Source organism: Daucus carota, chromosome 8, assembly GCF_001625215.2.
Source record: "Daucus carota subsp. sativus chromosome 8, DH1 v3.0, whole genome shotgun sequence".
Classification (NCBI taxonomy): Eukaryota; Viridiplantae; Streptophyta; class Magnoliopsida; order Apiales; family Apiaceae; genus Daucus; species Daucus carota.
Window position 1 is genome coordinate 19,486,279 of NC_030388.2, and position 16,869 is coordinate 19,503,147.

The following is a 16,869-nucleotide window of genomic DNA, read 5'->3' on the forward strand; positions in this document are numbered from 1 at the left end:
CTTTCTAACCATGAAACTCCGGGTTTCTTTGAGTATTAGCCTTTTAATTTCCAACTTCCTTCGACTTTTCCAACTTCCTTTGACTTATTATTCTCCACTTGTTGATATAACTCACTTTTACTTTCTAGAGACACTAACTTTTGGACAAATGAAGGGTGATGGGTGATTTTTAAAATTGTAACTCCAAGAAAGGAGTTCAAAATTTACATTAAGACTCAGCTGTATTTTACATACCATTTATAGAGTTTTAGCATCAAAATAATCAAATTTTTGTTTGAAAGTCTTTATAGAATTGTATATAATTATAGAAATATTTGTCCCTAGGAAAAGCAAACAACATGGGGTCATCTTAGTGGATGAGTTGGCTACCATCACATAAAAAATCACCAAGAAAGTTCAGAAGGAATGCGATGAAAAGATGAATGAGATGATGAACATGAAACTTTTTTAATTATAAAGTGGACGAGTTAATTTGTTACTCCCAAAAGATAATTTCATGAACGAAACTGGAAACATGAAATTGAAACTATTCGAAGCAGTTGCCAATCGGGAGAAGGGCAAGATCATATATCAAAGCTAATGGTATTAATTATGAATGCTATAATATATTTGGTAAATCTCTTCTCTTGTTCTGTTGAGATACTCTAGAGATTAAAACAAGGAAAATAAAAAAGATGGTAAACTAAATTTATTTGTTGAATGTGGATGTTCACTAGGAAAGCCTTTTAAGTGGACAAATACAAAACATACATTTAAGAGATACACTCTTAATTTACCACAAATTCCTTCCAAGGGGGGATTATGACAATATAGACCAACTTTCTTATCCTTGATTTTTCATAATTTTATTTTCTACGTGTCTAAATTTTATTTTATGTTTCACGTGTTTTTCATACATATAGATGCAAGCCCGACAATTATCATTAATATTTTTTTATTTTTTAAGAGTATTAATCTTATTGTACTTGTATTAATATAGAGTCACCTACATTTTGTCTGCTTTGCGTTATGGATAGGAAAAATGAAAAAGTTGTTGTGGCTATGGGCACTCTATTCCCATCAAACAATGAAGGGGTAACATTTATTCATATTTGCTCCTCAAAATGTTAAAATATCCGTTGATGATGTTGTATGTGAATTTCAACTAGCACCCCTTGTAGTGCCATGTAATAAACATGAAATGATTGGAATGCAGAGGGTAGTTTATATTAAAAAATTTATTGGGTGGGAGTTGTGTTGAAAACTACGATTTAATCAATTCTCACCAGCTGCACAGAGTAGACATTCCCATAAAAAATTCAATAGGTAGGAGTTTTTCTGAAAACTAAAATCAATTCTCACCAACTGCACAGAGTAGACATTCCCATAAAAAATTCAATAGGTAGGAGTTTTTCTGAAAACTAAAATCAATTCTCACCAACTGCACATCATTGCCATATAAGACATGTAGCAATAATATTTGGACCCAAATGCAATGTTATTTGAATTATTTACAATAGCAAAAGCAATATGTAAAGAAACATTAGGGCAATAGTATGGATTTTTTTTGACACGTCCATTTCAGAATTATATGAATCCACCATTTAAGGTTCATTACAAGAACCCAAAAAAAAAAACTATTATGAATCACAAATGTAACCATGCCTAGACATTAATTCATCATTAGAGGTTCACCACATGAACATCCCCAAAACAATACTATTACCAATCACAAGCGTAACCATGCCTACACAACCACAACCAACATTCATACCATTATTATGACATTTGAAAAAATAATCAAGTCTAGAATGTTACAGAAAATGCCCAAATATATTAACACACTCAATTTTTGACATCCAATTTGGTAGAAAGTACTACTCGTCAAGAATCATCGAGTGCTCACTAAAACAATGTCACTTCCCAATGCACCTACATAACAAGCCATATGTCCTCATCGATCTCTCTCATCTCCTTTTCTCAAGTAAATAAATCAATTTTTTAACAAGAAAAAAAAATGATATTTGGTATATAATAAAAAATATGATTATTTGGGTCATGTGTATAATTTGGCATAACAATATTTTAGAGCTTGCCCAAAGTATTAGGAGATGAAAGCAGTTGTTAACTGTGTATAGTTGAATAAAATATCTTCTAATTTTTAAAAAAAATGATTGCTTTGTAGTAAAAGGATGAGTCTAAGATAAAAGAGAAAACTTTAAAAATGTTAATAATTGGTAATTTAAATATGATATTGAGGTGATCAAGTATATGAATATGAAACACCAAAGTTATGTAATTGGTTCGACCCCATGAACTATCTATGACCTACAATGAAGTCCCTCTACCAAGTCTTTATAAAAAATCAAGTACAAATACCCAACCGATTACAATATCAAGAACAAAATTTTGATCACACAGCTCCCGTTCCCTTTGACACAAATCTTTTTTAGCAATACAGGCCCGTTGTGCTTCTATCATCAATCAATATGTTGACATTTTTCATTATAATTCCAAAGTGACCAACAATTTTAATTAAAAAAATTATGATTATAAGTTTGATTTGAGAAAGTAGTTTTAAAGGATAAGGTTCCAAAAGTTCGACTTTGTATATGTACAAAATAAATATAGATTTTTGTTTAAAATCTTTTAAATTAATTAAAAAATAAAAGAGTAATGTGCACAATATGTACTCGCATTTTGCTCAAGACACTCCTTGCATCACTATTATTCAAAATGGAGCACTTGAAATATCAATATTTATTTTTTATTACATATGTCGCATTTCGTCAATCAGTAAACTCCATCAATAAGTTAAGGGAGTAGATGTATTTTTTATCCGGGCACTTCACTTTAAATGAAAATTGGGTACTCAGACTTTACTCCATATTTTGATCTATAGAACTACAAATAGTGTCTTTGAATAAATTGCGAGTAAAAAAAGAATCTTAAGTTGATAAAGAAGTTCACCCAAATTAACAAAATACATCAAATTGTCATGAAATACCAATATTCATTTATCAATTGCTCAGATTTTAGACTACTATATTATAAATGGTGTCTTGAATAAATTATCTATGAAGACCGCCGTGGAGATCACATATGTTCAGCAATAAAAACACTATGAAATACATTTTTTTGTGAAGGATGTTATACAAATATCACTAATTCGTTAAAACTGTTATCTATTTTTAATAAGTAGAATGTGTATGTTTAGCAAGTTGAACAAATATTTTTATAGAATAAAACATTTTGTAATGTTCTGCAAAAAATATATGATATTCAAAATTTTAAATGAAATAATGATCTTTGTATAACATGATTTGAAAAATTATACTTTTTGTAATATTTTTATGCAATATTTTAAATAGTCTCCACCGCCTCCAAACAAATGGTCTTCATAGAACTTAACACTCTCTCTCTCTCTCTATATATATATATATATATATATATATATATATATATATACATATATATATATATATATATAATATGTGTGTATACCAACTTAGATGGTAGATTATAGAATTTTTAATTAAAATCATACAACTATTCATGAATACTGATATATATTAATTAAATTTTAATATTATAAAAAATTTAGTTACCTAATTGTAATTTAATAATATAAAAAAGTTATATTTTTTCAAAAACAAATTATTTGAGATTAATTATGACCAAATATATCAGTGCTCTACCTCATCCACAACTATATACACTATTAGTGAATTCTCACATTCATGCTTTTCTTCCATCCCCTTCCCACCCCTAATTATATATATACACTATTAGTGAATTCTCACATTCACGCTTTTCTTCCATCCCATTCCCACCCCTTCTCACAACAAGTTTGATTTCTTTTTGGACAATTAGTAATTTTCACCCATCTATTACTATACCTCCCATCAGATCCATTCTTCAAATCAGATCTCAAATCATACATCAGCCTCAATAAATCAATTTGGACAACAGTCTTATCAATTTATTTGATATTGGTCCATTGACATCAGTCCATCTTGTACATTTCATTACATTGTGAGTATGTTGATACATTTACTTTCAAATCTATTTATTTTAGTTAAATTTTCATATTGTTTTTAATATTTTTTTCATTTCAAATGCAAATTAAATTCATTCGTCAAATCAGACCTCATATTAGACATCCACCTCAGATCAATCAATTTCAACATCAGTCTTCTCAATTTATTTGATATTGGTCTACTGACAACTACAGTCGATCCATCTAATACATTTCATTACATAGTGAGTATGTAGATACATTAGTTTAAACTTTTTAATTTTTTTAATTAATTTTCCCATTATTTTTTAATCACTTTTGTCAAATGATAAGCTTGTAAATTTTGATAAAATCAAGTGATTTTAAGAGTATCGGCTCTATTTTGTTTTTCTTTTCCCATAGTTTTAAGTATGAAGTATTAAATCTTAATTTTATCATCAAATATTTTATTGTCTTCTTTTTTATCCTATTCAATATCTTAAAGCTAAAATAAAATGTATCAATTATGAAAATTTTGGATTTAGCATATTAAATATAATATAATATGTATAATTGTATGAATTCTGAATTTTCTCTTTATAATTATTAATAAATATGGTGAATCATTACATGTTTATCTAGATCTAAATAATATTATTAATTCATAATTTTCCTTATTTCTTATCCTTTTCAGAGTTTAAGTTAATTATATTAAGTGATCTTCTTTTTCTATAACAACTTGCACTTTCTTTTAAAATTTTTTTTCTTAACAATTTGGACGGGTTGGTAGTTTTTCTAAATAAATAAGTATTATTTCTAAGTTATGTATGAATATAGATATAGACATAAATGTGCATGTATGTATTTTTATATTGAAAGAGAGTATTTTTGAATTAATTTTAATTTGAAATACGAGTTTGACGGATAAGTTACTTAGAGTTTCATAGTTCTGTAATAGTTATATGTTCATCATAATATAAAAATAATTTAATATCACTTTCTACCAAATAATTTAAGATCTTTAATAACAGTTATTATTTCAGAAATATCATGTGTAAACCAAACCAAACCAAACAAAACATATATATCCGTTATATCCCGGATCTGAACAAGGTCAAGGTAAGATGTAGGCAGCCTTGCCACTACCCTTACCTTCTACAGAAATATCATGTCTGTCTTATCTTAAATTTTTCTGCTTTCACCCCGTTTTCTTAATAATACTCTCCATGCTATTTAAATTACCTTCTAAGTAATGTGTGTTTTATTTCCTAAAAACAACATGGATATCTTCTTAACAAAAAATATAATATATTATTAAGATATTTCCATACCTTAATAATTTACGTGTTGGTTTAGTTTATGATGACATACCTATCAAACCTATGATGTTTTGAGAATTTGAATTCCTTCTTGAAGCTTAGTAATAAAATTGAATTAGGAATGGTAAGGTAAGATATGGTTGGTGTGTGATTTGTATTTCACTGTATAATTTTATAGGAAGGTGTCAACTAGGGAAGTGGACATTGCATGGGAACATTGTACCCATGAGGGTGAAGGAAATAAGAAAAGGAAATAACTAGTAAATATGACTAAATTAACACTAATTAAATTAACTAGAAAATAAAAGAGATTTAAATAAGAAACCTTCAACCAGGAAAAAAAATTGTAGTATCTCATTTCACCTCCCACTCTCCGCCTCTCACCCTAATAATATCCCAAATCTAATACTAGACAATAATAATAATATCCGATCCTATATCTAATAATAAAAGTATTTTTAAATTTTTATTCAGTATACAAATAGAGCTCGAAACAAAATAGGATTCTTCATCAAAATTCACAGCTTTCTTTTATCCTCGATTTACGGTCCTTTTCAATTGGATTGTTCTTATGACATCACCTCTCAATTAAATATAGCTCCATAACCTTCGTGTGGGTGGTAAGATGGTCGAAATACGACATCAAAAACTTAAGATATGGCAGAAATAGAGTTGAACCGTGTATAGCCTAATAACTCCTATTTCTCATTTAATTTAGCTCCCAAATAGCTACCTTTTTGAGTTGGACCACAAAGTTTTGAGGAAGCTTCAAAAGTAAAATCTTGGAGAAAGTCACTGGTTGAAGAATTGAAAATGATTGAGAAAAATCACAACTGAGTCTTTGTAGAACGTCCTTAAAAAGACAATGTAGTTGGATTTAAATGAGTTTGTCACATAAGTATTCTTCTAAGGGAGTAGAACCAAGGTGGTTTTTCAATGTGTAAAAATGAATCAAACAACCTCTAATTTTTAAAAAGGATGATTGTTTTATAGTAACGGGACTATTCTAAAGATAAAAAAGACAACATTAAAAATCATAATAATGGTTCAATGTGTATTTTTTGTACTCGCACTTTACATCAAATAAAAATTGGGTACTCAGGACTTTATTCTATATTTTGATATAGAGAACTGGTTGAAAAGTGCATCTTACGTTAATAAAGAAGTTCAACCAAATTAACACAATACATCAAATTGTCATGAATAGAAATATTCATTTATCAATTGCTCGAGTTTAGACTCCTATATTATAAATGGTGCTTTGAATAAAAGTTAAGAACATATATAATATAATATGTATGTATACCAACTTGGATGATAGATTAAAGAATGTTTGACCAAAACCGTACAATTATTCGTAAATATTGATACATAATAATTAAATTTTAATAATGGTTAATATTGATACATAATAATTAAATTTTAATAATGGTAAAAAATTTACTAAAATAATTTTAATTTAATAATAAGATAAATAGTTACAAATTTTCACAAAAGTAAAGTATTATTTGAGATTAATTATGTCCAAATATATCAGTTCTCTACCTTAGTCCACAATTATATATACTCTATTAGTGAGTTCTCACATTCACGCTTTTCTTCCATCCCCTTTTCACCCCCTTCTCACAATAGGTCTGATTTCACATTCACGCTTTTCTTCCATCCCCTTTTCACCCCCTTCTTACAATAGGTCTGATTTCTTTTTGGACGATCAGTAATTTTCACCCCTCCATTGCAATTCCTCCCATAGATCCATTACTCAAATCAACCTCAAATCAGACATCCCTCAATAAATCAATTTCAACCGCAGTGTTATCAATTTATTTGATATTGGTCCGCTGACATCAGTCCATCTTATACATTTCATTGCACTGTGAGTATGTAGATACCTTTACTTTAAAATTTATATTTTTTTAGTTAATTTTCTCATTGTTTTTAATTATTTTGTCAATTCAAATGCAAATTAGATCCATTCCTCAAATCAGACATCCACATCTGATCAATCAATTTCTCAATTTATTTGATTTTGTTCCATTGACGTCCATCCGTCTAATACATTTTATTACAGTATGAGTATGTAGATAAATTTGTTTAAATTTTATAATATTTTAAATAATTTTCCCAATATTTTTAATCATTTTGGTCAATTCAAATGATAAGCATGTAAATTTTGGTCAAGTGATTTTAAGATTATCCCCTCTATTTTGTTTTTCTTTTCCCATAGTTTTAAGTATGAAGTATTAAATTTTTATTTTTGTCATCAAAGATTATATTGTCTTCTTTTTATCCTAGTCAATATTTTAAAATTAAAATGAAATTAATCAGTTGTCAAATTTTTGGATTTAGCATTTTAAATATAATATAATATGTATAATTGTGATAATCTAATTGTCATCCCGTTCAATATTTGTATCAGTCACCTTTGTTCCCTAAACCACATTGTTTGGTCCAGCTTATAGTATCATATAAGCAAGAAACCACTGGTCTTGTAATTGGTACCGCCGAAGACCACACTGGTGTAATCGGAAGTGAAAAAGCTGTTGGATTATATAACTTGCACGTAGTTGCAAGAGGAATCCAGGTAAAATTTCTTGAATCATCTGGTTTCCTTATTTACGTTTAGTCTAGGAGGTTATATTATATATGTTCATTAAATATGACATTTATAATATATGATTTCTTGGTGCAGGACGGGAATAAGGGAAGTATTACCCGTTTCTGGATACTAGCTAGAGATCCTATAGTTCTTACAAATGACGGGTCCTTCAAAGTATGTAGCGGAAAATTCTTTAAACTTTTCATCAGTAATTTCTTTTTTTAAATTTCCCATGCAACTTCTTTGTGTTCCTTTTCAGACGAGCCTTGTATTCACTCTGCGAGAAAGCCCTAAAGATGTGCATAAAACCCTTTCAGTATTTGCAACCAGTAAAACATTTAAGCTCACAAAGGTAGGCATGCTACAAAGGAAACTAAATCAATTATGTGAAGCTAGTGAATATGTACAGGTTAAAAGTTGTTTCTCTTGGTCGTGGTTGTAGGTTGTGAGCAGGCCTCAAAGAAATATACTACCGAATGTGGCTGATAGATCCCCTGAAGGGTGAGTAAGTTGTATTTTTCTTAGTCCACTGTTTTCAGGATTCGAAGAAAATATATGATTTATTTGACATCTTTTTTTGTAAACACTAACATAATTAAACAGTTCGTAATTCGGCTTATATGTAACGGTCAAATTCATTAATGCAGGTGCTTTGATTATCTCTTTTATGTTGATTTTGAAGTCAGGGAAGAGTCAGATGTAGAGTATGTTGTCACAAAACTTAAGGTTTGGTTTACTCCACCTAAACACATTAAATTGGAAGACATATCATTGGTAAAAATGGCCCCTAACTTCGCACTGTAGGAATCACCGACCAGTTACCTACTTGTCCATAATAACAAATTTTGCTTCCACCCAGAAAATATAGACCTCATAACCATGATGATCTGTATAAATCTCTCACATAGGTAAATTGTTATGGTAATCTGATTATATGTTAAATGTTACAGGATTTCGCTACATCGGTTCGTATACTTGGATCATATCCAATAATAGAAGTGAACAATGGTGCTCGATGACCGACTCGATTAATTGGCTACTCGACCAATTCAATATATTTTTGTAAATTAATTTGTTGATCTTATTTTCTTCTTGTTATTCAGACGTATATTACAATCTGTTAAATTATTATTTTTAAATACAACTTTATTTACATATAATAAAACTAAAAACAATTATGTTAAAGTGCGTTTAATTTTTTTTGGAGTTGTTTGACAAACAAACCCAAAACTAATACTCATTCCATGAAAAAAACGAAATTTTTATCTCACTGCGAGCATGACAAAGAATTATATATAACCGCAAGAGCATGGTCTCTAATGTATGGTCTCTATTGTTTGTAGACGGACAAATGCGAGTTGTATGCTCAAGAACACATGTTCGATCAATTTTGGTTCAATTACCATCAGTTGTCTCCGAGGGGGAACATGCATGTGGATGTTTTAAAATAACTAGTAAATATGACTAAATTAACACTAATTAAATTAACTAGAAAATAAAAGAGATTTAAATAAGAAACTTTCAACCACGAAAAAAATTGTAGTATCTCACTTCGCCTCCCACTCTCCCCCTCTCACCCTAATAATCTCCCAAATCTAATACTATACAATAATAATAATATCCGATCCTATATCTAATAATAAAAGCATTTTTAATATTTTATTCAGTATACAAATAGAGCTCCAAACGAAATAGGATTCTTCATCAAAATTCAGAGATTTCTTTTATCCTCCATTTACGGGCCTTTTCAATTGGATTGTTCTTATTACATCACCTCTCAATTAAATATAACTTCATAACCTTCGTGTGGGCGGTAAGATCGTCGAAATACGACATCTGAAACTTAAGATATGGCAGAAATAGATTTGAACTGTGTATAGCCTAATAACTCCTATTTATCATTTAATTTAGCTCCCAAATAGCTACCTTTTTGAGTTGGACCACAAAGTTTTGAGGAAGCTTCAAAAGTAAAATCTTGGAGAAAGTCCGTGGTTGAAGAATTGAAAATGATTGAGAAAAATCACAACTGAGGCTTTGTAGAACGTCTTTAAAAAGACAATGTAGTTGGATTTAAATGAGTTTGTCACATAAGTATTCTTCTAAGGAAGTAGAACCAAGGTGGTTTTTCAATGTGTAAAAATGAATCAAACATCCTCTAATTTTTAAAAAGGATGATTGTTTTATAGTAACGGGACTATTCTAAAGATAAAAGAGACAACATTAAAAATCATAATAACGGTTCAATGTGTATTTTTTGTACTCGCACTTTACATCAAACAAAAATTGGGTACTCAGGACTTTATTCTATATTTTGATATAGAGAACTGGTTGAAAAATGCATCTTACGTTAATAAAGAAGTTCAACCAAATTAACACAATACATCAAATTGTCATGAATAGAAATATTCATTTATCAATTGCTCGAGTTTAGACTCCTATATTATAAATGGTGCTTTGAATAAAAGTTAAGAACATATATAAAATAATATGTATGTATACCAACTTGGATGATGACTTCAAAAAAAAAAAAAAAACTTGGATGATAGATTAAAGAATGTTTGACCAAAACCGTACAATTATTCATAAATATTGATACATAATAATTAAATTTTAATAATGGTAAATATTGATACATAATAATTAAATTTTAATAATGGTAAAAAATTTACTAAAATAATTTTAATTCAATAATAAAATAAATAGTTACAAATTTTCACAAAAGTAAAGTATTATTTGAGATTAATTATGTCCAAATATATCAGTTCTCTACCTCAGTCCACAATTATATATACTCTATTAGTGAGTTCTCACATTCACGCTTTTCTTCCATCCCCTTTTCACCCCCTTCTCACAATTGGTCTGATTTCACATTCACGCTTTTCTTCCATCCCCTTTTCACCCCTTCTCACAATAGGTCTGATTTCACATTCAAGCTTTTCTTCCATCCCCTTTTCACCCCCTTCTTACAATAGGTCTGATTTCTTTTTGGACGATCAGTAATTTTCACCCCTCCATTGCAATTCCTCCCATAGATCCATTACTCAAATCAACCTCAAATCAGACATCCCTCAATAAATCAATTTCAACCGCAGTGTTATCAATTTATTTGATATTGGTCCGTTGACATCAGTCCATCTTATACATTTCATTGCACTGTGAGTATGTAGATACCTTTACTTTAAAATTTATATTTTTTAAGTTAATTTTCTCATTGTTTTTAATTATTTTGTCAATTCAAATGCAAATTAGATCCATTCCTCAAATCAGACATCCACATATGATCAATCAATTTCTCAATTTATTTGATTTTGTTCCATTGACGTCCATCCATCTAATACATTTTATTACAGTATGAGTAAGTAGATAAATTTGTTTAAAATTTATAATATTTTAAATAATTTTCCCAATATTTTTAATCATTTTTGTCAATTCAAATGATAAGCATGTAAATTTTGGTCAAGTGATTTTAAGATTATCCCCTCTATTTTGTTTTTCTTTTCCCATAGTTTTAAGTATGAAGTATTAAATTTTTATTTTTGTCATCAAAGATTATATTGTCTTCTTTTTATCATAGTCAATATTTTAAAATTAAAATGAAATTAATCAGCTGTCAAATTTTTGGATTTAGCATTTTAAATATAATATAATATGTATAATTGTGATAATTGTGAATTTTTCATCTATAATTATTGATAAATCTCGTGAATTGTTTCATTTTATCTAGATCTAAACAATATCATTAATTCTTGAATTTATTTATTTCTTATCCATTTGAAAGTTTAAATTAATTATATTAAGTGATCTTCTTCTTTTATCACAATTCAGGACTTGCATTTTCTAATTTTAAATTTATCCTTTACAATTTGGACGGGTTGGTAGTTTTTCTAAATAAATAAGTATTATTTTTAAGTTATATATACGAATATAGATATAGATATGAATGTGTATGTATTTTTATATTGAAAGAGAGTATTTTTAAATTAATTTGAAATAGGATTTTGATCCATAAGATCTATGATGTTTTGTGAATTTTAATTCTTTCTTGAGATTTACTAATAAAATTGAATTAGGGATGGTAAGTTAAGATATGGTCAAGTGTATGATTTGTATTTCACCGTATAATTTCATAGGAAGATGTCAACTAGGGAAGTGGACATTGCATGGGAACATTGCACCCATGAGGGTGAAGGAAATAAGAAAAGGGCAAAGTGTAACTACTGCTCAAAGTTGGTATTGGGCATCAACAGGTTTAAACAACACCTTGCTAGAGTAGGGACAGATGTTACAGGTTGCCCTAATGTACCTGCACAAGTGTCCCATGAAACACTACAGAGGCTTGTCCAAAAGTTTGAGCAAAAGGCTGGCCAGGTTTCATTTGGAAGGGCACAATCAAGAGACCACCAACCAAATGCTAGTGGTCACCCAGTTTCCACCTTTCCCCACCTTAAAGTAGCTTATAAGGTATAATTACAACTTGTATGATGTAGCCATCACCACAAAACATATAATACACCAATACACACTATAATATTATTGATGCACTTGGACACACCAGATTAAGACTTTTAATTACTTAGCATAATTATTGCTTTAATGGTGATATGCAGGGAATAATAGGAGCATGCAGTGAGGAAGCTGTACTTGCAGTTTATCCTGGTTGTCAGTTAGATCCTTGCGAGACATCTGAGAATGCAGTGCAGGTTCTTCACATTTCTACTAATTACTACTTCAACGAACTGTTGCAGTTATTTTATCATCTTTACCCAATATATGTGTGAAGTAACTTAATTTTTACTCTTGAGATTAATAAGTAGGACATGATATCTTGGTAAAAATAAGAAATCATTTTAAGTTTATACAACCTTATATGATACATAATATTTCCCATGCATAGTCCAGCTCAGTTAATATACCAATACCCAGTTTCGTAATTTTCTTTTTAAATAAATAATGCAGGCAGTTGAATCTCATGGGGCTGACAGAGTAGTCATTCCCATAGAAAATTCATTGGGTGGGAGTTTTGCTGAAAACTACGATTTAATCAATTCTCACCAGCTGCACATTGTTGGTGAAGTTGAAGTATCCACCAACTTCTGCCTCCTAGCACGACCTGGCGTCAAACTAGAACAGTTGAAACGTGTTCTAGGACATCCACAGGTCAGCAATAATCTATGATGTAATGTCACAATTATATATCGTCTTATATAGTTCAATACTTTCAATTTATCAGTTGACAACTTGTTGCTCATCGGCAGGCACTTGGGCAAACCAAAACGTTCCTGGGTAACCTGGGTGTTGAAAAAGACATTGTTATTGATGATCCATATTATGCTCAGTTGATCTCCAGTTATCTAATTGTCATCCCGTTCAATATTTGTATCAGTCACCTTTGTTCCCTAAACCACATTGTTTGGTCCAGCTTATACTATCATATAAGCAAGAAACCACTGGTCTTGTAATTGGTACTGCCGAAGACCACACTGGTGTAATCGGAAGTGAAAAAGCTGTTGGATTATATAACTTGCACGTAGTTGCAAGAGGAATCCAGGTAAAATTTCTTGAATCATCTGGTTTCCTTATTTACGTTTAGTCTAGGAGGTTATATTATATATGTTCATTAAATATGACATTTATAATATATGATTTCTTGGTGCAGGACGGGAATAAGGGAAGTACTACCCGTTTCTGGATACTAGCTAGAGATCCTATAGTTCCTACAAATGACGGGTCCTTCAAAGTATGTAGCGGAAAATTCTTTAAATTTTTCATCAGTAATTTCTCGTTTTAAATTTCCTATGCAAGTTCTTTGTCTTCCTTTTCAGACCAGCCTTGTATTCACTCTGCGAGAAAGCCCTAAAGATGTGCATAAAACCCTTTCAGTATTTGCAACCAGTAAAACAGTTAAGCTCACAAAGGTAAGCATGCTACAAAGGAAACTAAATCAATTATGTGAAGCTAGTGAATATGTACAGGTTAAAAGTTGTTTCTCTTGGTCGTGGTTGTAGGTTGTGAGCAGGCCTCAAAGAAATATACTACCGAATGTGGCTGATAGATCCCCTGAAGGGTGAGTAAGTTGTATTTTTCTTAGTCCACTGTTTTCAGGATTCGAAGAAAATATATAATTTATTTGACATCTTTTTTTGTAACACTAACAGAATTAAACAGTTCGTAATTCGGCTTATAAGTAACGGTCAAATTCATTAATGCAGGTGCTTTGATTATCTCTTTTATGTTGATTTCGAAGTCAGGGAAGAGTCAGATGTAGAGTATGTTGTCACAAAACTTAAGGTTTGGTTTACTCCACCTAAACACATTAAATTGGAAGACATATCATTGATCTTATTCAAAGGAAAAATGGCTCCTAACTTCACACTATAGGAATCACGGACCAGTTACCTACTTGTCCATAATAACAAATTTTGCTTCCACCCAGAAAATATAGGGCTCATAACCATGATGATCAGTATAAATCTCTCACATAAGTAAATTGTTATGGTAATCTAATTATATGTTAAATGTTGCAGGATTTCGCTACATCGGTTCGTATACTTGGATCATATCCGATAGTAGAAGTCAACAATGGTGCTCGATGACCGACTCGATTAATTGGCTACTCGACCAATTCAATATATTTTTGTAAATTAATTTGTTGATCTTATTTTCTTCATGTTATTCAGACGTATATTACAATCTTTTAAATTATTTTTTTTAAATACAACTTTATTTACATATAATAAAACTAAAAACAATTATGTTAAAGTGCGTTTAATTTTTTTTTGGAATTGTTTGACAAACAAATCCAAAACTAATACTCATTCCATGAAAAAAAACAAAAAAATTATCTCACTGCGAGCATGACAAAAGATTATATATAACCGCAACAGCATGGTCTCTACTGTTTGTAGACGGACAAATGCGAGTTGTATGCTCAAGAACACATGTTCGATCAATTTTGGTTCAATTACCATCAGTTGTCTCCGAGGGTGAACATGCATGTGGATGTTTTAAAATAACTAGTAAATATGACTAAATTAACACTAATTAAATTAACTAGAAAATATAAGAGATTTAAATAAGAAACCTTCAACCACGAAAAAATTGTAGTATCTCACTTCGCCTCCCACTCTCCCCCTCTCACCCTAATAATATCCCAAGTCTAATACTATACAATAATAATAATATCCGATCCTATATCTAATAATAAAAGTATTTTTAATATTTTATTCAGTATACAAATAGAGCTCCAAACGAAATAGGATTCTTCATCAAAATTCAGAGCTTTCTTTTATCCTCGATTTACGGGCCTTTTCAATTGGATTGTTCTTATTAAATCACCTCTCAATTAAATATAACTTCGTAACCTTCGTGTGGGGGGTAAGATCGTCGAAATACGACATCTGAAACTTAAGATATGGCAGAAATAGAGTTGAACCGTGTATAGCCTAATAACTCCTATTTCTCATTTAATTTAGCTCCCAAATAGCTACCTTTTTCAGTTGGACCGCAAAGATTTTGAGGAAGCTTCAAAAGTAAAATCTTGGAGAAAGTAGTGGTTGAAGAATTGAAAATGATTGAGAAAAATCACAACGGATTTAAATGAGTTTGTCACATAAGTATTCTTCTAAGGGAGTAGAACCAAGGTGGTTTTTCAATGTGTAAAAATGAATCAAACATCCTCTAATTTTTAAAAAGGATGATTTTTTTATAGTAACCGGACTATTCTAAAGATAAAAGAGACAACATTAAAAATCATAATAATGGTTCAATGTGTATTTTTTGTACTCGCACTTTACATCAAATAAAAATTGGGTACTCAGGATTTTACTCTATATTTTGATATAGAGAACCGGTTGAAAAGTGCATCTTAAGAGCATCTCCAGCAGTGTCTTAGTGTCTTCCTTATAAATATTATAAAATATTGAATCCTAGTGATTTAGGACAAGATTTTGTATTTCAACTCCAACAATGATCCTTATAATTCATTCCTTATTATTATTATAATAATAAATTTGGAAAGAGATTGATAAAAGATGGAAGGAAGAGAGAGAAAATAAGTTACAATAAGAGAGAGAAATGATTTTTTTATTAAAGAAATCAAATAAGGCATGGCTAGTGGTGCCTTATTAATAAGGCATGGAAGGAGGATCCTAGTGATTTAAGGCACCTCTAAGACACTGCTGGAGCACTAATTTATGTCACATTCCTTATAATTGGACTTAGGACATGAAATAGGAAGCTGCTGGAGTTGCTCTAAGTTAATAAAGAAGTTCAACCAAATTAACACAATACATCAAATTATCATGAATAGAAATATCCATTTATCAATTGCTCGAGTTTAGACTCCTATATTATAAATGGTGCTTTGAATACAATTTAAGTACATATATAATATAATATGTATGTATACCAACTTGGATGGTAGATTAAAAAATGTTTGACCAAAACCGTGCAATTATTCATAAATAATGATACATAATAATGAAATTTTAATAATGGTTAAAAATTTACTTAAATAATTGTAATTTAATAATAAAATAAATAGTTACAAATTTTCACAAAAGTAAAGTATTATTTAAGATTAATTATGTCCAAATATATCAGTTCTCTACCTCAGTCCACAATTATATATACACTATTAGTGAGTTCTCACATTCACGCTTTTCTTCCATCCCCTTCTCACCCCTTCTCACAATAAGTCTGATTTCACATTCACGCTTTTCTTCCATCCCCTTTTCACCCCTTCTCACAATAGGTCTGATTTCACATTCACGCTTTTCTTCCATCTCTTTTTCAACCCATTCTCACAATAGGTCTGATTTCTTTTTGTACGATCACTAATTTTCACCCCTCCATTGCAATTCCTCCCATAGATCCATTACTCAAATCAACCTCAAATCAGACATCCCTCGATAAATCAATTTCAACGGCAGTCTTATCAATTTATTTGTTATTGGTCCATTGACATCAGTCCATCTTAT

The 16,869-nt window shown here is 30.0% G+C and overlaps 2 protein-coding genes across 2 annotated transcripts; both read left to right on the forward strand.

Moving 5' to 3' along the window:
- The first annotated feature begins 1,008 nt into the window (after positions 1–1,008).
- LOC108199233 (arogenate dehydratase/prephenate dehydratase 1, chloroplastic-like) lies at positions 1,009–8,910 on the forward strand. Its single transcript, XM_064083749.1, has 7 exons — positions 1,009–1,074; positions 7,712–7,876; positions 7,985–8,065; positions 8,151–8,243; positions 8,334–8,392; positions 8,539–8,617; positions 8,842–8,910. The coding sequence occupies exons 1-7, from the start codon at positions 1,009–1,011 to the stop codon at positions 8,908–8,910; spliced, it is 612 nt and encodes a 203-aa protein (XP_063939819.1).
- Positions 8,911–13,062: 4,152 nt separating this feature from the next.
- On the forward strand, positions 13,063–14,484 carry LOC135148499 (arogenate dehydratase/prephenate dehydratase 1, chloroplastic-like). The gene is made up of 8 exons (XM_064083750.1): positions 13,063–13,067; positions 13,147–13,174; positions 13,275–13,439; positions 13,548–13,628; positions 13,714–13,806; positions 13,897–13,955; positions 14,101–14,179; positions 14,416–14,484. Exons 1-8 carry the CDS (start codon positions 13,063–13,065, stop codon positions 14,482–14,484), a joined length of 579 nt encoding a protein of 192 aa, XP_063939820.1.
- Positions 14,485–16,869: the final 2,385 nt, after the last annotated feature.